The sequence below is a fragment of the Culex pipiens genome, chromosome 3 (genome assembly GCF_016801865.2).
Source record: "Culex pipiens pallens isolate TS chromosome 3, TS_CPP_V2, whole genome shotgun sequence".
Classification (NCBI taxonomy): Eukaryota; Metazoa; Arthropoda; class Insecta; order Diptera; family Culicidae; genus Culex; species Culex pipiens.
The window spans coordinates 174,608,010-174,632,593 of NC_068939.1; the positions used below are offsets into that span (position 1 = coordinate 174,608,010).

The 24,584-nt window shown below is 36.4% G+C and overlaps 1 protein-coding gene across 1 annotated transcript in view; it reads left to right on the top strand.

The window, feature by feature from the left end:
* The first annotated feature begins 3,822 nt into the window (after positions 1 to 3,822).
* The window catches only part of LOC120428213 (uncharacterized), a 60,251-nt gene continuing 39,489 nt past the window's right edge, over positions 3,823 to 24,584 (top strand). Inside the window, exon 1 of the mRNA XM_039593190.2 lies at positions 3,823 to 4,341. Within this exon, the coding sequence (XP_039449124.1) occupies positions 4,316 to 4,341 (26 nt within the window). The 5' untranslated portion in view covers positions 3,823 to 4,315. The remainder of the gene's footprint in view (positions 4,342 to 24,584) is intronic.

A 24,584-nucleotide genomic window follows, 5' to 3' on the forward strand; every position in this document is an offset into this window, starting at 1 on the left:
CAAACAGTAAAAACCGAGAGAAAAAAGTCGCTTTTTCGCGAAAATTAACTTTATTTTTATCATTACACAAATGGTAATTTGACGAAACGTTGTTCGAGGATTTTTAAGGTTACCGTTGCTAACCACCCTCATTTCAGATGGTCGAACTTTATGAAAAATGGTTTGGTACCATTTCCGATATGGTATTTTTAAGGTTTTCCTACCATTTTTCAAATAGTGGTTACGATCTCTGAAATGCTGAGAAAACCATTTAACACAAAGTTTTTTTAAGGTTCTCGTTTATGCGGGAATTCATGGAGAAATATAACTTTTCGCCATATGGTAAGGATTTTTCGGAACAGCTATTGTTAAAACATAAGGGTACCATAGCCGACGTAGTATTTCCAACTTGAAGCTCCAGCGAAACACTCTTAAGTCCCAATAATCCAAACAATTGTACAACAATTCATGGAACGATATAACTGTTCGCCAAACGCTTAGGATTATTTGAAACAGGTATTGTATGATTGAGCCAATTGAACTACAGCAAAAAAAAAAAATCCTAAGTCCGAATAATTCAAATAATACTTTAACAATTCATGCAACGATATACCTGAATTCAGCGAAAATTTTCCTAAGTCCCAACAATTCAAACCATTGTTCAACAGTTCATGGAACGATATACCTGTTTGCCATATAGTTTGTATGTAAAGCTAATTTATTTTCGTGATAATTTTTATAAGTCCAAATAATTTAAACAATTGATTGACCATTATCAGAACGATAACTGTTTGCCATGTGATTGGTCTATAATTTATTTGTATGGTTCTACCATACATGTTACAATATATTTATGATAAATTTTGAGGCCACATTTCATAATAAAATGCATTTTAAACCGCCAAACGCAATGTAACTGAGATAGCTCAATTAGATAAGGCGGCAGCACCACGGAAGAATCAACAGGAGACATCATCATCAAGCGGTAACAAATCCCGGACATTACAAAAAAAACGCTCACCATTAATAATCATATACTTACCATTCCCGTTGAATCCATAGTTCCCAGAACATTTGTAAAGTTTATTTTTTAGCTCCTCCCTTTTCAAATGGTGTCGGTAAGTGTCGGTAAAGCAGTTCACCATTTAAAATCATATTTTATTAATTTGTGGTACGGTTCACATAAAATAAGAATTGAACAGTTTGGGGTAGGGTATGACTATGATCCACGAAAAAAATCCCTTGTAAAAATGTATTGTAACATTACCTAACGACCTATTTAATAAATTGTAGGATTGTTTGGGGAATGGAAAATGTACGGTTGCACCCTATTTGGTGTATTATTAAGATCATTTAGGAAAAATCATTCGACAAATGGTGACTGTATGGTTGTTGACTATGCGGGATAGCATTTCCAAGATTAAAAAAATTGCATTTATTTATTTTTCCAAACAAAATCATGACATCTGTTTAAACATTGTTAAAACATTTTTTTTAATCTTAGAGCACAAAAAATTGTTAGGTAAATTTTCATTTTGCCAATAAAATGTCGCTTTGTTTCATCCGAAAAATCAGTGGCAAGAAAAGTTTCATTGAAAAAAGTTCAATCTGCTGTAAATTACAAATTTAAAAAAAATCCTCACTTATTCGCATTTTTGGAAAAGGATTTATTTTTCATATAATTATTATTTCGACGCCAACATTTCAAAAAGCATCATGTACAAACCATGCGTTTTGAGGAAAACGCATTTGAATGTTGAGCATCCATTTTCAATTCCCATTTTAATATAAAAGCAAAATAAGATGTTCTAATGATAACAAACGATGAAAACCGTTGGTTTTATTGATACTTGATCATCCAAATTCAATAAAACATTATTTCCGTAATTTTATTTGAGAAAAACAAACATAACTTCTTTTGAAATCACCAACGTCGATATCACCCTGCTGTCACTGAGGGGGGCGCTTTGTTATGATTCGTTTTTCTTCGCCGAATGTACATGGCGCTTTTTTCATGTTGCTTTTTTTTCGTCACGAGGTTTATGTAGCCTTTTGTTTGACAGGTTGACAGGGCTATATAAACAGGGACTGCTGATGGCAGAGATTTTGTTTATGTTACTTTATTTAAAATCATTATTAAACAGACTTTACTGAAGTAACTTTTGCTCATTTTTGGTGGAGAGGTAGCTTATTAGAAGTACTTTCAGAATATACAATAACCCAGAAAGTGTCAAAATGTACATGATGTCTTTTGAAATGTTACCGTCGATTTATGACACATTCCGGCTTTGCTACGTCTCGAAATTTTTCACTTTTTTCGTAAAATGTCTCGTATGATATCAAAACTATTCCAAAACTTAAATGTTATTGCAGATTTGGATTGAAAATACATTTTTTTACAGGTAGTGACTATGGAAAGTTCATTTTAAGTCGAACTTTTCATTTGCCATATCGATTTCTTCGTGACTTTGCAACGAAGTGAGAAATAGCGAAATTTCGACCCTTTTTGGATTATTACAAATTAACAATTCATGTTCTAGTTACGATAAACAGTTGCCATTGTTTATCTAGCAGCGATTGATGACTGGACCAATAGAAAAACGAATAAATATTTAAAATGTTCGACCTATCAGCCAAAAAGTGTCGTTTTTGTCGCTGGAGAATGTGTCATATAATTATAATTATAAGCGATACAAAAAAAAAATTCAAGATTTTTAATTCTAAAATTTTACTGAATCTGCTTATCATCTTGAATAAAGGCCGTTGCAAATATGTTTTGAAGTTTATGTCCCTCGCCGCTGACCAAAGTCAATGCATTTTAGATTGTTTTCAGTCGATTTGACTTATATTTTCATTAAAATATTGAAGTTTTTTGAAAAAATATTTTTGTTTGCCCCTTAATTTGCCCCTTAATAATTCAATTTACAAAATGGATCGACTACTTCAAGTGCATGTGAGATAAGCCCAGCACACTGAATGAGAGCGAGAACACATAAAAAAATTGTAGTGTAATTGGGTCCTAAAATGAAGCTTGGATTGCTGATATTATTGTTTACAGCGATAAAGCTTATTTTTCTGAGTACAATGACCCTTTCTACGACCACAATGAGTTTAAAATGGATTTTTAAATCAATTTTGAAAAAATTACCTCGCGGTCCTTCTTGACAGAAAAGCTCCTACTTGACAGCTCGTTCCAAGGGGACCATAGTTGATCCATCGAAAAAATGTTGTCTCGTCATAATTTTTTTTTTGCATTTAAATGATAAAAAGTGATCAGAAATGGTTTTTGATCGTGTTTTTTACCATTGTACATAAAAATTTACATAGGGCTTTAGTACCCAATTACGGATGATTTCCGAAATATTTTCCCTACACCTTTTCCACCTTTATTACCACCTACCTATTCGGTGGCCTCTCGCGAATGAGAGAGCAAAAACAAAACAAAAACGTTTGTTGCTCCAGGTACGAAGAACGAGAGCGGGTTTTTTTTTTTGGTTTTATGTTTTTTGCCCCGAATAAGCCACGCGCATCGAGAGACCATCGTTGAGGCGCAGGTGGACTGCGCGCCGCATTCGCGATTTGACAGCTGACGAAGACGGACGCGCACCGAGCAGAGTGGAACAAAAACGCAGCACGTGCTTCACTAGCGGTTGGTGCGCGGTACCGCTGGGAACAGATTTTCAGTTGGTTCAGTTATAATGTAATTGCTCGTTACAAAAAGTGATTGGTTGAGTCGAGATGGATCGTGACCGAAGTGTTTTTCAGTTTGACGAACAATAGAAAAAGTGCAGATTTATTGTTCTACCAGTGAGGAAGTGTGCGTGTTGTTGAACTTCATTTAATTGTGTGTGTTTGAATGTAGGTTGAAAATCAAACCTAAAATTAGAAGAACCATTCTTTCGAGAGTGCAACTATCAAGACATCGTTTTAATATAAATTTAAACCGTACTGAAGAAAAACAAGCTACAAAGTGCAATTTATTATGAAAACCATCGACGCGCGGTGTCGGTTAGAGTTAGAGGGTTCATATTGGGTGAGGTGATTTATTGGCTCTTCCCAGAAGTGTTGGTCTAGGAAGCATGAGGCAAAAAATTGGTGCAATAAAAATAGTAGCAAAAATTGTCGAACCACAGCTGGACGGAATTGTGTGTGAAATCGAGTTGTGAGTTTTTCGAAGCGGCAAACATCCAGTGCAAACACCACCGGGGTGGATAAATTGTGTGTAATGTAATTTATCTACTGATCGAAGGTCGAAGTTTTGTTTTTCCTGCAAATCCAACGGACAAGCTTGATTTTGGATTAACTCCGCCCCGGGCAGTAACGTGGATTAACAACGATGGGATTATTTGGATGGATCAAAAAGTAAGTAGCAAAGCTAATTTTTAAGACATTTCGTACCAAATTTTCAAATTGCAATCAAAACTTTATGGTTTCATTAAAATAATAATTTGAAGCTGGATTAAACATATCTAGTTTTTTTTAAAGGTCCTATAATCATTATGAAATAAAATAGCTTATAGGACCTTTGCAAAAAAAAACTTATTGCTGAAAATTTTAATTTCATTGATTAATGAGACATCAGATAAAAAAATAAACTTGAGAGTTTTGTTTCATAAATTCAATAATATTTTGCAAATTTTAGGTTGTAGCAAAACTGCAATAATGTTTTGTGATATTTTTGCTTCAGAATTATGATACATGGGTTGAAATTATAAGTTTTTTTTTGCTTCCACCTCGACCGTGACTAGAGCCGAGGGACAAACACTTGAAATAGTATTTGTACCAGCCTAATCATCTGAAATGACTGTTGAAATGCTTTTCCTGGATTATTGCAGTTTCCCATACAATGAGAAGTTTAAAAAAATACAATTTTGACACGAAAAATGACAATGGCTTTAATTTTTTTGTATTTCTTGCGTTAAAGAATACGTTTTTAAAAAGATTTTTTGAGTACGCCACAGCGATGGAATAATCATCATCAAAAGAAAATCTTTGGACGTTCATCAAGAGAAAAAATCCAAAAGGAGCATGGCTCTCCTCTCTCGCGCACGAAAGATCGTTAAAAGGAATCTAAAAAAATCATCATCTTGATTATTCGGCGGAACATCTTTTTCACTACTACACTTGCATGTGTAACGTCACAGGTCGAAAAATGAACTGTCACTTTTTGTAGTTGGGCAATGAGTGTAAACAAAGCGGAATAAATAGTTTTAAGTGATGCTAACAAGGAAAATCACAAAAAATCATCCACAGATTGATTTTTTGGAGAAGTTCGGGAGCGATTTTCTTTTGCGTGATTTGCCTCCTCTCTCTTTCGCGGGTGAAAAAAGTTCGCAAGCGAAAATGATTTTTTTGCGATTATTCCATCCCTGGTACGCCATCAACTCGGGAATCTAATTTTACATAAAAGTCTTTCCGAAACCAAATTTCGTCTGTAAATAAGTCTGTGTATGTCTGTGCATTTATCTAAAATTCAAATTTATCATTTTACAGTCACGGAAATCCACCAGAAAATGTGTTTTTAAGCATTTGAAGACTGACGAAATAAGTTTCGGTCGATATTTTACAAAACATAAATTAAATGATTTTTTTTTTATAAAGGTCTGTGCCCCTCAAAAAATGTCTGACACAAGCTCAAATGTCAGTGAAACACAGTTAAATCTGTGCATCTGGCATCCTTGGTACCGTCCCTATGTTACGTCAGATATTGAAAAATTGACCTCGGACTCGGGATCTGGGGCCAAAATTACCCATTTTGAATTGGTGTGAGTTGGCAGAAAATGCCCCTAATAGAAATCCAATTTATTGAAATTTTAGGAGAAATAAACCCATTTTAAGCCTAATAAGCGGTCATGTTTGAATGATGCTGGATAATCTGGAGTGTTCCTTGAAATTTACTAAAACCAAGTACCCCAACGAGTAGAGCAACTTTTTGTGAACATTTTTGTTTATTTTCATTTTTATTAAAAGTTATGCTATTCCTTTTACAAGCATTTAAAAAAAATATTTCCTAAATGCATTCTAATCAGGCGAGAATGCATTGGGCCACGCCCATTTTCCTATTTTTAGCTTAGTTCTTTTTTTCTTCCAGCGCTCTTTTGGGTCTGCTTAGTGCTGCCAAAATTGATGAAATTTTAAGCGAACACTCTCGCAAATTAGCATTTATAGAGAAAGTTTCCTGGCATCGCTGGCTCACTCCAACAGGCGCTGCTGGTGGTGTTGGTGGCCACCCTTTGTTCTTTATTTGCCTTCGCTTCTCGCTTGGTTTTCTTCAGCCTTCGATTGGAATGGGTCGTCAAAAGTCAAACGTCAAAAGACTTGGCGCGTTTGCTTTTATATGACGCTTGCTAATTATTTACATGTTTCGGGATTATTTTCCAAATGAGTGACTAACTAATGTGCAAAAGAACATGTTGCCGGTAATTGGAAGCAATTTTATATCTTAAGCAGTTAACCTCTCGTCTTGCGTGTGGATGTGTGTGCCACCAAAATGATGAGAAATTATGATCAAAAGTGCACTGGATTTGATCTTTTTGGCCAGTAAATGGCATAAATTTGCGTTCTTACTTGAGGCGGAGCTGTTGCTGGTTAGTTTATAGCCTAAATTGTATTTTTGGAGCTTTAATCGAGCATCAAACTCTTCATATGACGAAGACAGGTGTTTGATTAGAAAGGGCATATTTCCCCTATATAAAAACAAACAGCAGAAGTTGTTTATCTTGGTTTTTGACATTGTTTGCCTCTAATCTGGGTAATAAGTCATTTAAAATTAATATTTTGTGTTTTGTTCTATTGTGTACTATCACTTATTACCAAAAAAAAATATTTTGAGAATGGTTTTGAAAGTCAGATACCTTTGTTTGTGTAAATTTTCAAATTAAAACCCATTTTTTTCAATCAACTGACTGCACTCGTTCGTTCGCCAAAGTCTTCGCCGCCCAAGCGGACAATGTGTTCTACGCCGGAGCCGCGTCAACCTAGGCGGAACGCCGCGGTTTTTGGCCAAGACATTACCGCCACCGTGTTGTTCTTTTGTGCCCACTGAGGAAATTTCACACTCCCATTGGACACACGGCCGGGGTAGTACGAACCTACCGGCGCCGACTGGTTGTTCCGTTGTTCTTTTTTTTCCGCTGCGTAATGGTGCGCTAATTTTGTTTGATTCTATCATTGTAACATTGTTGTGTAGTTGGTGGTGGAAAGCCCGGACGCTGAAACGGTTCCAGGCCCAGGTGCAAACGCCATTGTTTCTAGATTGTGATCTGAGCGCGGAGACGTTTGGTCTTAAGTCAATAAAGAATTATGAGTGCGAAAACTGGGGTCTTTGACTTGTGATGCCCGCAGTAACGGGTCATGTTTGGAGGTGGGCAGGGGTGGACCGAAGGTCTTAATTGAAAAAGTAGAGTCGTGCACAAATGCTCCGTCAACTTTGAATTCAACGGCATCGATATCTAACTGACAGCTGATTAAGGTCATGAACGTTGCGATAAAGAATTATCATTACCGATTTGTTGAAGAAATAAAAACGAAAATGCATCCGTTTGTTATCAGAGGGATGGCTCACGTGTCTCGAGAAAGTCAAGCTAAGCTGTTGGTTTTTGCAACAATAAGTAAGCAAAAATTATCAGCGGTTTAGCATTTTTTCACGAAAAGATTCTTCAACATTCAGTCTCATTTCGTTTTAACCTTAATTTCGAAAAAAATCATTTACCCTGTTACCAAACAATGTTAGCAATCAACATACAATTTTCTTTAAATTAATGAGTTCTTACATGCTACGCTGTTTTTAAACTTTTGAAATAATTTAAAATGGAATATTCAAAATGTGAATTTTATTTAAAAAAAAACCCGATTTAATATCACCAGAGGTGAAATAGAGCCTTTCTTACAAAATGATGAAACTCCGACAAATATATTGGTGCAATTAATTTTTCAAAACATAATGATACCACCCAGTGAGAATTTGACCTAAAGATTCTAATCTTTCTAGGCAAAATGTTTAATGCATTTTTTTTGTAATTTTAGAAGTACATTATGGGTCGCAAGATAATTATATTTAATTTAGAAAAACTTATTGGATTGACATTATTAGAAAAAATTTAAGTGTACTCAGTCTTTGATGTTAGTCTATGATTAAATAAAAGAACATGTATCGATATTGCACTTTGTCGATCTATTATGAGAAGCCAGAAAAAACACTTTCACGCGCAGCGTAGATCGCGCAAGCGTAAATGTGCTGGCGTTTATGCTTCGACTTGACGCCTTGTCGATCTTTCGAGCAAGAACGAGCCGGGACTTCAAATTTGATGTTCAGTATACGATTCTGTATAAAACCAAAAATTTAATAGGAAAAAATAGGGTAAAAATGAGACGTAAAATACTAATATGGCTACACCCAAAACTGGCAGCGCTAGTCCGAGAGAATGATGGTCTCGAGTCGAGAGAATAGTGGTACCATTCACGGACGCAGAGAACACAGCTCGAGATGGGCGATAGAACTATTCTCTCGAGGTTCATTTGCAAAAAAAGTTCATCCGTCAAACAAAAAACCAAAAGTGTCGACAACGGGAATCGAACCAGAGACCTTTGACGTACCAATTCAATGACTTAGCTGCCTCGGCCACCACAGCTTGGTGACCAAGGAGAAGTCAGAAGTCGATGTATGACACTTGTTGGAGATTTATTGATTCAACTAACAAATGAACTCATTTGTTATGATGGTGTGAGTTGGTACCATTATTCTATCGATTTTGGCACTGAGCCCTCAATAAATTTTGAGAGAACGATTATCTCGACTCTGAATTTTGGGTGTACACGAACACGGCCAGAAGCACGGACAAGCGCACGGGCACTTATACGGAAAAAACTCGGGTTATGACGTTTCGGAATCGGAAGCAAATTCAAATTCAAAAAAAAAATGCTAAGTTCCGATTTGACACCTGTCAAACCGTTCAAATGGCACTCACAAAATGAATACTGAGTTCTTTGAGTTCATTTCCTACTTCACGGGTTTCTTGCCTATAAGGGGAGAAAATCGTGACGTCAGAAATGAACTCAAATCACTCAAAGTTCTTTTTGTGAGTGACTTAACATTTTGGCCAAATTTGACAGCTACATTGTCCGAAGTTTTCTGTGGGAGAGAAAAGGAGGCGAATACTTTATGAAAATCTTACCTTTCAAAATTCCTAGCCTCAAAATTTTGTCACGAGTTGCTTTTCTCCTCTATACTTTATGAAAATCATACCTTTCATAATTCCTAGCCTCAAAATTTTGTCGCAAGTTGCTTTTCTCCTCTCGCAACGCTTCCTTAGAGTGTATTCTAGATCTCACACCTTCCCAAAAACCGTCCAACTTCAAGCAAAACTAACTTGGGGACACCGTAGAGATTTTCCCTTGTCCCCTTAAAAAAAGTGAACCATCAACACTTCCCGTCTTCCAAATCCCTTTCCTTGTCCCTGGTGCGCGGTGGAGATGAGAGCGGCCGGCAATGGACAGCTGTCATGGTGGTGAGAATCTGGTTCAGGTGGAATTGGTTCTATTCCCAATTATCAATCCTAAGCAACTTGGGCTTAGACAATCATCACATCACATGCCGAAATCCAGTCTGCAATCCGCTAAAATCACCGTCTCCTATCGAAGCGAAACGAATCGATGTTTTCGAATGGCTTTTTGTTTGAAACTTAATTTGATAGTGTTATCTATAAAATAGTCCAAAAAATACCTCTAAAAATGGCTTTGACCACATTTACTGGTCGAAAATTGTGAATCGAAAAATAAAATGTTCGTCTCCGACCCCACGGCTACAAATCTGAAATACCGTCAACTGGGGTGAATTGGGACACATGGGGCGAATTGGGACAGCAGTTTTAACCATGTTAGAGCACAATATTTTGATTTTTCTGGTTGGTTTCGGATAGTACAGACTCAGACCAACAAAATGTGTGCATCCATTTCCAAATTTAAAACCTTTAAGTGCTCTAAACACTGATGTCCCTATTCAGACTGTAGTCCCGATTCACCCCAGATGACGGTATACAAATTGTGGGTTTTACGAGTGGTTTTCCAATCATGGAAGACACAAATTTTTAAGAGCGGATACAGACATCACCCAAGTATTTCAGAAATAGAGCACTAAAAAATCAGGCTTTGAGTTCCGGGTTTCGGGCCAACATTCAATCAAAAGAGCGCATCAAAACCTTCAAATTAGTAATAGGATTTTTTTCTGGGGCGATTCCCCGCCGATTTTTTAAATATTTCTGTGAAAAGCGTTTTTCCAAAAGCAAACCTTAAACCTTTCTTTTGTAAGAAAGGCAAAAAAAGTATTTTTAATTTTTCTACCCAACCTAATGTACTTGGCCCCACCCAGCTATGCCATGTCGCTCACCTGTTGCGCCAAAAGTCAGCTTCCGTGGCATAATGGTTGATGAATCATAATAAATCTCGTGTGTCTATTGAGGTTTTGCAGCGCGACTGTGTTTCAAATGTAGGTGGCGCCAAAATGAGGTTACTTGCCAAAAATCGCATTCCTTTCTGCTGGATTGAAGAACAAAATCGCTTATTTCTCATGATTTCCTGCATCAATCATAATGAAACTGGTTGCAAGAGGCGAGAAAAAATTTTTGCTTTAAAATAATGAACATCAATTATTGGGCGCGCAAAAATTTGTGACCTTTTTCTTTTAAAAACATGTTTTGGAACAAGAAAAAATTAGTTTCCCCGTATATATCAAAGAAATAAACAGTTATATAGTTGATAACAGATGTGTTAACGTATATTCAACAATTTGTATTGATTTTTTACAGACTTTCTTGCCAAATAGTCCAAATTACTATCTTTTTCTAAATCTACAGTTTTCTCATAGAAAAATCAAACAAATATTGGAAAGTTATACACCAAATTGTTGGAAATAATTTTTCTCATCCGAATCCGGCATAAGTTTTATAAAAATGTTGATTAGGAAGGAAAAAACACATTTTTTCTAAAAATCATAGGTTTACGCTATTTGTTCATAGGTGGCGACACGCGTCTTTTAGCTTTGCTGCAAATTCTCTATTGAGGTTTTGCAGCGCGACTGTGTTTCAAATGTAGGTGGCGCCAAAATGAGGTTACTTGCCAAAAATCGTATTCCTTTCTGCTGAATTAAAGAACAAAATCGCTTATTTCTCATGATTCCCTGCATCAATCTTAATGAAACTTGTTTGCAAAAGACGAGAAAAATTTTTTGCTTTAAAATAATGTATATCAATTTTAGGGCGCGCAAAAATTTGTTTACTTTTTCTTTTAAAAACATGTTTTGGAACACGAAAAAATGAGTTTCCTTGTATATATCAATGAAAGAAACAGTTATATAGTTGATAACAGATGTGTTAACATATATTCAATAATTTTTATCGATTTTTGACAGACTTTCTTAAAAATTTGTCCAAATTACTATCTTCTTCTAAATTTACAGTTTTTTCATAGAAAAATCAAACAAATATTGGAAAGTTGTACACCAAATTGTTGGAAATAATTTTTCTCATCCGAATCCGGCATAAGTTTTATAAAAATATTGATTATGAAGGAAAAAACACATTTTTTCAAAAAATCATAGGTTTACGCTAATTGTTCATAGGTGGCGACATGTGTCTTTTAGCTTTGCTGCAAATTCTCTATCTAGCAGCTACACAGCAGAGAATTCAAGTCGCAGCCCGTACCGCAGAGAGGAAGTACGGTTCAGAGCAGCTCCACGAGACTGACTTGGGGTCTGCGAAATCAAAGCAAATTACAGGAGGGAAGACACTGTTGTGGTGGCTTGTTGAAAAAAAGGTTGAACCCGTAAATTGCGTATGTTAAGCTGAACGTTTTACGACTTTGTATGGCGCTACGATTTAAACCGAGCTTTAAGTAGAGCCATCTTCATTCGCGATTAAAAGCTCAAAATTTCCTACAGATGGCGCAAAGCATCGAAGAATGACGATTCAAATTTTCGCTGTTCGGTTACATAGGAATGCAAACTTAAAATTGAATTTACAGCTCTTAGAACAACTTTTGAGAAAAAAATTCAAGTAGTACGATTGTAAACCTTTTGCCCTCTTTAAATTAACGCAATAAAAAAGATTTTGGAAAAAAATAATTTTGAAAAAAAAATATTGTTTAAAATGATAGAGCATCAAAAGTTAACAAAGTATCAGCTCGAATTTTTGCTCAAAAGTTGTTTTCAACGCTGGAATTTAACAAAACAGAATTCGCATACATAACATCAAAGGGCGGAAATTTCAATCGACATTCTTCGCTCTGTTCTGCTACTCAACACTAGGTGTCGCATGTCGTTTGGCTCTTGAACGGCAATTAACACTCTCGAACTTTTTGTTTGTTAGAGAATTTGCAGCAAAGCTAAAAGACACGTGTCGCCACCTATGAACAAATAGCGTAAACCTATGATTTTTAGAAAAAATGTGTTTTTTCCTTCCTAACCAACATTTTTATAAAACTTATGCCGGATTCGGATGAGAAAAATTATTTCCAACAATTTGGTGTATAACTTTCCAATATTTGTTTGATTTTTCTATGAGAAAACTGTAAATTTAGAAAAAGATAGTAATCTGGACTATTTGGCAAGAAAGTCTGTCAAAAATCAATAAAAATTGTTGAATATACGTTAACACATCTGTTATCAACTATATAACTGTTTATTTCATTGGTATATACGGGGAAACTCATTTTTTCGTGTTCCAAAACATGTTTTTTAAAGAAAAAGGTCACAAATTTTTGCGCGCCCAAAAGTTGATGTTCATTATTCTAAAGCAAAAATTTTTTCTCGTCTTTTGCAACCAGTTTCATTAAGATTGATGCAGGGAATCATGAGAAATAAGCGATTTTGTTCTTCAATCCAGCAGAAAGGAATACGATTTTTGGCAAGTAACCTCATTTTGGCGCCACCTACATTTGAAACACAGTCACGCTGCAAAACCTCATTAGCTCATTTTTTTGGTGATGTCTTCTGCTGTGAACTGTGACATTTAGCACAGTGGGTAACGATTCGTGAAGATCGTTGAATTTTGATAAAAGACTTCTTTTAAATGGAAATCTTGTTAAAACTAGCTTACTAATTTTTCCTCACAATATTCAACTAGAAATGCTCTACCTAAAACACGATTCTCAACAAAGACACAAAGTTTGCGAATCTAGGCACATTATGAATTCTGATAAAAATTAAAAACAAATTTAACCCCTCTTTGTCAAAACAAAGAGCTTCCTACCTTGAACTCGCGCCCGGAACGGCCACCTCACAATAATGCAAAGGAAAAGACACGCTGTCTGCCGGCAAGTTTTACCACGGATTTTGTGGTTGTCATTTGAATCCTCAACAAAAAACAAAATAAAACGTATAAAAAAGAACGCGTCCAAACCCGGTCACGGAACGCGCGCTCTGTCATGCGTGACGATCCCACGGGGGAGGTGAAGAATCGAAACAGATGGCCCGCCATATCGACCATCATCGGCGAGAACTGAGCCACAACCCGGTATAAATACCACCTGTCCAGTAGGGTTCTGCGGGCGTGGTGGCCTCGGTGAGTCTGAAGGAGGGAAGCAGAGTGCATTTAGGGGTTGAGCCGTATGACATGGTAATGAGTGACGGCCACGTGGTTTTTAAAGCAAGAAATAATCAAACCTATAAATTGTTTAGTAGTAAACTATATAATTGATTCTTTATTTTTTTAAGACAATTTTTAACCTTTTTAGAACTTTTTGAACATTGTTACACCTTACTGTAGATAGGTGTCACTATCCACAATCTCTAATAAAATGTTCATCACGGTATTTCATCATGAAACTTGAAACGCGTTTTTCTGGAAACAAAAAGCTCATTTCGCCGCAATCGTGCTATATTGTCGCACGTATTTTTTTGACGTTCCTAGAAAAACGCGTTTAAATATTTGACCTTGAATAAACAAATACTTGAGCACACAATGTAAACAACAACAAATACGCTTTCTTGGCTGACCGTTCTATGCAACGTCCCGAATTTTGGTTGAATTTGGAGTCCCGAGTTATATTTAAAAATGTTTACAGTAGTCGACAAGTACGTGTGTCAAATTGCTTTTGACTAAATTCCCTTTGGCTAGTTGTCACTAGAGCGTCCAATTTCCCGTCCCGGGAAAAAAATTCCCGGGAATTCCCGGGATTTCCCGAAAAAAAATATTTCCCGTTTCCCGGGAAATTTGTAAATTTCCCGGGAATTCCCGAAATTCAAGCGGAAGTATAAATTTTCTCAAATTTTTGGAATTGGAAAAAGAATTATGGAGTACTGCTATTGTTTGTTCCCAAAAAATGCAAAAATAAATTCATAGCTATTCATAGCTGCTTCAAATATTTGAAAACATTGGGTAAAACCAACCCGAGCAGACGGAAATAACTTGGGAATAACATTTTTTTGATATTTGAAAATACTAGGCCAATAATGTTTTATGTTATTTATAACAAGATTTGTTAGTCGTCGTTATGATTTTTTTGTTATTGGATTGTAATTTTAATAACAGACTAATAACACTTTTAATTATTCTTCGAACAAATCTTTGTTATTATATTTTGTTATTTTAACAACTAATCCGATCATCCCAATAACAGTTGGAGGTATTCTTCCATAACAAAAAATGTTATTCCAAAGTTGTATTGGCTTTCAACCAATATCAGACCAATAACAAATTTTGTTATGATAACATAAACTGTTATTAAACTCTTATGCAAAAATGGATTATTCAAGAAGATTCCATAAATTTTTTTGTTATTTTAACAATATTTGTTTTTGAAATGGCATGAATTTTATTATTACCGTCTGTCCGGGAACACTAAAAAGCTTTACCATTTGTTCAAGAGCTGAAACCAGTATTTGTTATGAAAAACATAATTTCTGCATGTTTTTTTTTCTCATTTCAATAAACTGGTTACAGAAGCGAGTTTAAAATTTCTCATCAAAAAATACCAAAATTCATTTTCTTGTAGTTGAATGATTTTTTACCTGCAGTCAAGCTGTTAATTGATCTTCACACTTATTTAAACCATTAATGTTGATGTCCTATACAATTTTGTTGCATAATATTAATAAAAACCAAGATCATAACAATTTTGAATAAATTTAAAATTTCCCGGGAATTCCCGGGATTTCCCGGGAAATTGGCTGAAAATTTCCCGTTTCCCGGGAATTTTGTAACCCCGGGAAATTGGACGCTCTAGTTGTCACACTTGCAACACTTACAATCGAAACTTTTTTCATTAGTAGAGTGACAACAATGTGCGGAGTTTTTTTCCGGTTTTGTTGAATATCTCAGGAACATTGGGATCTTTGAAGGTCAGAAAAGATTCGTAGGATTGTTTCTAGAAGCGAAATCCGTTCTCAATGTACAGATTTTCAATTATTGTCTATCTTTTTTGCAGCAAAAATCATTCAGATTTATGTTTTCTTAAAATAGGGGAAATGCTCGTTTGTTTGGTAGGTTTGTCGGACATTTCACACATTTGTTCAAATAAAAGGCATATTCTGTAAGATCGACGATGCAAATTAGCATCAGTATAAACATTGACTCATTTTAAACATTTCCGCATTATGAATTTTCAAGAAAAATTGATTTAAATGGTTAAAAAAAGCATTTCAAAACCGTGAATTTTTCCTCTAATTCCATGCCATCAGTTCTATCTCCGGCGCTCGCTGGTCACAAATCGCTCACGAGCACACACACGGCTGATGTTTTGTTACCTTCAGTGTTGCCACTCTATCCTATTTTCTCAATGTTTGCATGCAAAATGTACGCCTTTCAGCTGGCAACAATGGTGCCCGCTCTCTCAATCTCCAACATTCTTTTGTTTGACGGCATCTAATTTTGGCCTGCTGCGGTTAGGTTTGAAGTGTCAAAGTCATATTTTAAGTTTAGATGCTGTCCTTGCTAAACTGAAGCAATTGTGGAACTTTTTGTTGTAGTGAGTAGTTAACAGACAATTTAAAGGAGATTTTGCTGGAAGCTGGCTTTAATTTAGTGGTCAATTGAGCCCAGGAAACCGAGGCAAACCTGGTAAGAAAATTGCCGTTTTTCGTTAGTGCAACTGAGTCGCCCGGGGTGTTTCGTTAGAACTCGATCAAAGTGGATTAAAATCGCCGCGAGTTTAGTTTTTGCATATTACTGTTTTAATTTACAAGTATTCACTCTAAAAATGCTCTAAATCAGCGTGCTTACTAAAGATGTTACACTTGGTGATAAGTTTGTAGTCGGAAAAACTATTTTGGAGCTGTAATTGAACGTCAAAGTGCTTATATGACAACATTAGAGGCACGCTGGAATTAGATGCTGTTCCCCTATAAATTTTGAAAAACTTTACCCCCATCGATTTTTTTTAAATTTTTGGTGTTTAAGTAAGGCGTCATCAACAAATGACGAAACATTCTTTTAGGATTTTGGCCCTTATACAAAATCCAATCATTTTGTTTGGATTGTCACAAACCCTCAGAAAAATATGAAAATTAAGTGTAACACATTTACCTTGCACCTAGCATTTTGTAATCGAAAAAAAATGGATTTATTATTCTATGTCAAAACGAATCCACCGTGATTTGTTGTCATCTTGCTGAACAACACTCCATTACACACTGAAATAAAAAAAACGTTCCCATTTCCTAAATTCTAGGAATTTTGCCTCTTTTTCTTATTAAGTGATCCAAAAATCCCGATTACCAATTAGGGAAAAGAGGCAAAATTCCTAAAATTTAGAAATTTGGTACTTTTTTTTATTTCAGTGCAGAGTAACCCAGAGTAATCACTGGTATTTATTTTGTGGTTACTGTTTGGTTTCATTCGATCAAAAAAGTAAAGAGGTTTTTTTTTGTAAAATCATGAATTTTCAAGGTTTAAGCATAACATAAAATGGCGTTTTAAAAAATAGTAATTTGGAAAACCTCAAGCATGCGACACTTCATAAAATTACTCAAATTAATCTACCTTCATCAAGTCCAAGGTGCCCCGATGATTGATGGCTACCGGTCAGCACAAGCAGATCATCTTCTCCGCTCAACCACTCAGCCGGGGGCAACAGTTTTGAACTTGGGCTGAAAATTCGATTAATTTCTCTTCGCACGCACTCCGCTCGACCATCGTCACGCCCAAAACCCGGAGAGTTATCCAATCCCAGCCAGACACCCCCAACTGTCTGTCCGACTGTCGGACCCTCAACTTCTCCCGACAGTTTCGATTTAGATATAATCGACTCGCGCGTGTGTAAAATGCGTGTGATTTGTGGCCACCCCTTACGTGTGGAGACCCCGACGAGGGTCGAAACTACAAACGTTCATCAGCTAATTAAATCACTCTTCCTTATAACAATTGCAAAATCAGCGTGCACTCAACCGAGGGGGTTGGAAAATGAAATCGCCAACCCCCTTCGTTGGGGCAGGTGACGAGGTCTGTTTTCACAGTTGAAAAAAACTTTTGAAAAAAATACTTGTGTTTTTTTAATATCAAAACTAAAATTTAATCAAGGACGGCATCAATAAAAAATGTTTTATTTTATTTTTAAACAGAAAAGTTTTCCACTGTTTTCAGTGCAGTCAATGGTTTGCCGGGTGGCCTCCGATGCAAACAACATGCAACTGACGGGCACTTTCCTTCTTTGTCCAGTGACCACGGGCTGTATGGTGATTCTTGAATTGAAAACATTCGCAAAAAAAAACATTAAACGATTTTTGTTGTCTTGTAGTGCAAGAAAATTTTCGTTCTCAATGTTTTGATTTTTTGAATGAGATCTAATGTCTCATAAAATGACAATTTGTCCAAAATTATCTCATCTAATCTAATCTGTCATCTTTTCCAAGATTAATAAAAAAAACGTTATTTAATCCACTTTTAGGTGGTTGGTGCCTTCCTCTAATGTATAGAGTGATTCCAACCCCCCTAAAGTGTCCACATGGTTTATGGATCTCCTCTAACGTGATCGCATGAGGCAAATACTTTCAAAATCGGCTTAGTCGGTGACGAGATGTTCCAGTGACATTGATTCGGTACACATGTCTACATACAGCCAAACACACAGACATTTGCTCAGCTGGTTATTCTGGGTCGATATGTACAAATGAAGGTAGGTCTAGCAGGTCTAACTAAAAAGTTCATTTTTCGAGTGATTTTATAGCATTTCCTCAGTAAGGTGAGGAAGGCAAAAAGTTCATTTGTTTAGACAAAGTCAGGTTAAATTAAATAAACACAATTTGCAACAGTTTGAATTTGAACTAAAACAAAATGTTTTGTAGTGGAGATGAATAGAAGAACAACAGCGAAAAACAAAAATAAAACAGTAATTAAAAACTCAATCCGAGACTCAGTTCGCAACGACGCCCGGCGAAAATGAGACCTTCGAAACGTTCTACCCCTCTCCACGTCCACCAAGCAACTCTGAGGTCCACAAAAGGTGTTGCAATAAAACATGCTCACCCCTCTGCTGCTGGTGTCGGTGGTGTTTCTTGTTATAACGTTACGAAATTTATGATCGTGACGTAAATTAGTTTCGCGCGCGCGCATCGCAATTGACCACGCGGGGAAGGTGTTTCCGTTATTTTGAAGCTTTTAGTGTGCGATTTTTTTGCTTGGCTTAGTCAGTTTCGCCGGCCAGATTGGATCTTTTTCGTAATTGGTGCTCGTTTTGAAGGGATTTAGATAGCACCGCCCGAGAATGGTTGATTTTGGGTTAAAGCGCGGTATTCAGCTCGTTGAAATAAATCAGCTTTTTGGCGTATGTTTTGAACGGTTGCATACGGGACTGGCGGAGATAAGATCGTTGGGGTCTATAACGGAGGCATTCTGAGGAAATCTCAAGTGTTTTTTTGTCGTAACGAGCGGTCATCATTTATGTTGGTGAGCATCTTAAAAGGGCTAAGCTAGCTATAAAACTACTGCCCCAGCTGGAGTTTGATTCTAATGTTGATTAATGAACATTAGGGTGACGACAAAAATACCTCGGTGGCGCTTTTTCTGAAACGAGCCAAAGATGAAAGATGTCTACATGATAGTACTTGAATATCAAGAAACCATGCTTGAAAGATTTTTAAAGTAATTTTGCTTGTTTTGTATAACTTAACATTTGTAAACCTTCGTATCTTTGCGAAAACAGACAAAACATTTGAATTAACTTCTGACACCCTAATAATTCACATAAATGTGGAATATTCTTATCATGAACCTTGTGATACGATACTGTTTAAATCTGGTGTTTTGTTAATAGAAAGGTGCAATAAACAATTTTTTCGTATTTTGCTTTTTGAGTGTTTCTGAATACCCGGCGGTTTTAAAAACACTCAAATAGCAAAACGTTAAAATTGTGTAAATTGGATCATTAAAAAAAGTTAAAAAATGCTTTTATTTTGATAACATATTTACTAAATAAACAAATACAGTTCAGACTCTATTATCTGACGATTATCCGAAGGTTTGCATGAGACTTCGGATAATTGAATCTAGATAAAAACAAGTTTATAATGGTTTATTGCCTTTTAAATAACCAAGTGAATTTTTTCAGTATTCATCACCGCCATTTTGGTCGCCATCTTGAGCATGAGCATGAGCATGGTTGACTGCCAATGAGCTGCTACTCCGTTATTGACAGATCAGCAGAAGTTAAACAATGAATCAAAAATGATCAGTGGGAGCCAACCATCCGTTCATTGTTTAACCTCTGAAGATCTCTACTTTATTAGTCAATACCGGCGCCCTCCCAAGAAGCCTGCAGTTCAACGAAAGGGAGGAATGTTAGTCCGATAGTTGAAGTTGCAGACTCATCAAGCCCACAGTTTTTCGCTATATACTTGTTGATACCGCTTGAGACCGTTGAATCCACAGCATCTCCTTCAAGCATCACGTGATTAATATTTTTTTGGGTTAGCAGGATAAGGTATTGGCTTTTCGATGCCTCCCAAGCTACGGCGCTATAGGGAGGACTTTCATAACAGACCCGTCGGCGAGCCTTCCGAGCAACGGTGCTATGGGAAAGTCTTTCTGGGTAGCACACACACATTACTCACACACAGTTATTTTGCTCCACTATTAACTCGACCATCCAAACTGTCAGTGCGTCTTTCGATCATTATATAGAAATGGCTGTTTCACCGCAAATAAATAAAACCTCGAAAAATTTAAACACAATCCACCCGACGCCGTGCCTTCCGATCAACGATGATATAGGAAGGGCTTTGAAAATCACAAAACAATAAATTAAGACACACAAAATTTATGACAAAAACACACAAAAAAATCACTTTTCACTCAGAATATTTTTTAAACCATCTTTACAAATTACGCACTCACCCCATACAAATAGCGACACAAAAGCACACAAAAAAATTAACCCGAATAATCACAACTTCGCGTCCCCACTTCCAGCGCACCAATCATCACCGCCATTTTGGTCGCCATCTTGGATATAATAAGTCAATAGTAGTTTATGCAACAAGTTGCAAAAAGAGGATTTTTTCAGCACGAGTCGTACATTTATCCAACGAGGTTCACCGAGTTGGATAAATACCAAGAGTGCTGAAAAAATCAAGTTTTGCAACGAGTTCCATACAACATTTTTTGCAATTCCAAAAAACACACACTGAGTGAAATTTTATGTCAAATTTTCATGTATTTTGTCAATAAATCGTTTAAATCAAAAAAAATTTAAAAGTGTTACTTTTCGGAACAAGTGCTGAAAAGTTCAACTTTTCAGCACCCATTTGAGTGCTGAAAAGTAGAACTTTTCAGCATTTATTTTGAAAAGTGTTGCTATTCGATTCTGTTATTTTTGGTACAGAAAAGTAGGCTATTTCGTCGTTGAAGAATGACAGGAAAAGTAAGTAGTTTCACGACGGAATTGCAAAAAATTTGTTTAAAGGTCAAGAAAACGAAAAAAAAAATACTTTTTTCGTTAGTGATTCGATTATTCCAAGTGTTTTTTTTTTTTGTATTCGTATTTTGTATCAATATTTCGATATTTAAAAATGTGATTATTTTATTATTACTGTATTTTTTGATTCGATACTTTTATTTTATAAGGATCTCAAATTTTAAAGGAGGAATTTCAAGCGTTAGTCTTGAATTTAAAAACTTCAAAGACTGACTGACTGACACTGTTTGATTGTTGATTGTCGATTGAGTTTCCAAGGACAAGCAAATTAAATATGTGCTGTTTTGGTGACATATGGGAAAAAAAAGTTCCCTTGAAAAAAAGACGTTTGTTAGGCAAATTTTTGGAAAAATTTCAAACGTTTTCGAGAAAAATAATAGCAGAAATTGTGCAGAAGCAATATTCAAAAAGCAGGCTATTTCTTAAAACAAAACTACTAACGAAACTATGTTTTTTTTAGAGACAGTTCTGCCGTTTTACGGCGATATGATGTATACGCCATTGGGGTGATTTTGCTGTAGACACGATTTTCTGTTTTTGTTCATTTTTTTCAATTTAAAATGACTAATTTGAGGTCTGCTCTGTAGAAACTGTTAAAAAGTACAATAAAAATGTGGCCCCTACAAAATTTCTTGTTTTTTCCTATTCTCTACGATTTTAAACCACAAACATCATTTGGCCGTAAAAATAGCAATAAAAAATCACTACTTTTCCTGCCCAATGATGTATGTATACAGTGCTCGATTAAAGCGATCAAAGCTGGCTTTATTTTTTGTGCCAGCTATTTTGATAGCTGAGTGGATCCCGTAATGCATTGTCCACGTGGATACTTTAAGGGGGGGGGGGGAGGTATAAGGGAGCGTTCTTTTATTACGTAACGCAGTTGGGGGAGGGGGGGTCGGATGCCGTGTTACGCTTCATACAAAATTTTTAAAATTTGTATAGAAATTTTGTTACGAGGGGGGGGGGGGGGGTCTAAAAATCCGATTTTTTGCGTTACCTGATAAAATAACGCTCCCTTAGCGATTGTCTATGCTCCATAAACACATTTTTTGCATTAACAATTGTCAGCAAGGGAGGTGGGTGAGTCTAGAATTTTCAAAAAGGTGTCTACGTGGATGTGGATAAGGTGTCATCCATTAAGTACGTCACATTAATATCAGCCAAAATTTACTCCACCCCCCTTTGTCACGATTTCCCTATGCTTTTAACACGCAACGTCACGCTTTCTCAAAACCCGCCTCTTCCCTCAGAACGTGACGTACTTTATGGATGATGCCTAATGGACGTCCCCTTAAGAATTAAATCGAAATAATGTAATAAAATATTGCCCAATCTTGATTTGGTCCCAAAACCTCAAATCAACATTCAAACAGTATTGAATTTGACTTCTATGAATTCTCAATGTATACATACATCATGATGAGTAAAATTGGCGTATACATCATTGTTTGTTTGCTTAATAAAATGGGCCCCAGAGCAGTTTTTTGAAAAATTCTTTCGTCAGGAAGTAGCTTATAAGATTCTTTATCAGACTGTACAATAAAATTGAAAATGTCCAAAATGGCGTATACATCATATCGCCGTAAAACGGCAGAGTTGTCAATTATATCTATTATAGAGAGTGAAACTTGTTTGACTTCAAATTTTCAAGCTTCCCCGAATGATTTCACCAAAAAAAAAAAACAAAAACATCGGAAGATCCTATCAATTGCAATCACCCAAAACACCCGCGATAAAACTTCCAGCAATCGTTGACAAAACCACGATGCTCTGACATCATCTTTCGTCAACCAGGTAGATGCAAAACACTGGCGGAAAAAATAAACATTTAATGAAAATTACCGGACTTGAACACTGACCACGCTGCTAGTTGGATTGAGAGAGGAAAAAACAAAACGGCGAAAAACATTAAACCACATTAAAGCCAGCGACTGATATGTGCGCCAAACTGCAACTTTGATGCTGGGATTCAAATGTCGCCTCGTTAGCAATTTCCTCTCTGGTTGGAGAAAATTTGCAGACGGAACCTGAGCTTGAGTTAGGCTTGTTATTGTTTTGGGTTTTGGTAGAGGTCGGTCCTCATCGTCAAGAAAGCATCATGTTTAATCGCCCCCAAAGATGAAGGATTTTAATTAGAGGAACTAGCTTTTTTGACGGAAAGTTTCGCCCGCAAATGTGTCCGTCAACATTGTTAAAGTTAACCAGAGCTGAAGCCTCGTTTTGCACGGGAAAGAAGGTGGTTTTGTTTCTGATGGTTATCAAACTGGAAGAGAACCGCAGCAGCAGCAGTAGTCAGAGTATACAGTAATATAGTACAATAGGGTGTAATATCAAAATCGATTTTCCAGCACAGCAATTTTTCAGTTCCTTTTGGGGTCCTAAACAACTCCCCAAAGTTTGGGAACGATTGGTTTAGTCCTCACTTTGCGCAAAGCGATTCAATTTTCCATATAAATTTTTATGGGAAAACCAATTTTTTTTGAGTTTTGATATTTATAAAACCACGTTTCACGCTGTATTAAAACCAGATTCATATTCGGATGCTCTGGAATGTGCTCTACAACTTTCCCGAAGAGAGTATGGTGCTAGCTTGTCCCTGAAAGAAGATATAGTGTCCTCAAAACTCGTCTAAAACGTGATTTTCGAGCAAAAAACACGTTTTAGACGAGTTTTGAACACGCTGTATCTTTTTATAGGAGCAAGTTAGCACCATACTCTCTTCGGGAAAGTTGTAGAGCACATTCCAGAGCATCCGAATATGAATCCGGTTTTAGTACAGCGTGAAACGTGGATTTTATAAATATCAAAATCCAAAAAAATGATTTTTCCCATACTAATTTATATGGAAAATTGAATCGCTTTGCGCAAAGTGAGGACTAAACCAATCTTTCCCAAACTTTGGGGAGTTGTTTAGGACCCCAAAAGGAACTGAAAAATGGTTGTGCTCGCTAAATTTGGACAACTTTATTTTTTTTCATACAACCATATTACACCCTAATAGTACAAACCGGCAAATAGTTAAGCATGTGCGGTAACTGATGGTTGGCAGTTTTGTCCCCGGGGCTTGCCCGGTCTAAATCTGACTGGACGGAGATACCGTGAAGTAATGTGACTTTGGAAACGTAATGTTCCATGACAACTAGGGTGACAAGAAAAATTGAAAATTTCGGAAAATCGCAAGAGTTACCCCCTGGATCGATTCTTTTGGCAAAAACAAGTAACTGTGCCAATTTTGAGCCAAATCGGTTAAGGCTAAGGGGTCGCTTTTCATCGTTGAAGTTTATATGGGGAAAATCACGAAAATGTATGGGGAAAAACATCGCTTCAGGATTTTTGCAGTAGGTGGCGCAGGTCTCGCCCAAAATTGTCCAAGTGTGAGATTCTTGTAGGGAATTTAATTACCTACAACTTTGTAGAAGGGTGCAAGACGATCCGAGTTGATCCTGAAGAGTTATTAGCAATGCGATGTAAAGAAATCGGCTTATATACATGAAAGTATACAAGGGTTATATAGGAAGTATATGAGAATTTTTTTTTCTAGAAAAATCACCAAAAATCAGGATCAACTCGGATCGTTTTGCACACTTTGACAAAGTTGTAGGGAATTAAATTTCCTACAAGAATCTCACACTTGGACAATTTTGGGCGAGACCTGCGCCACCCACTGCAAAAATCCCATTTTTGTGATTTTCCCCATATAAACT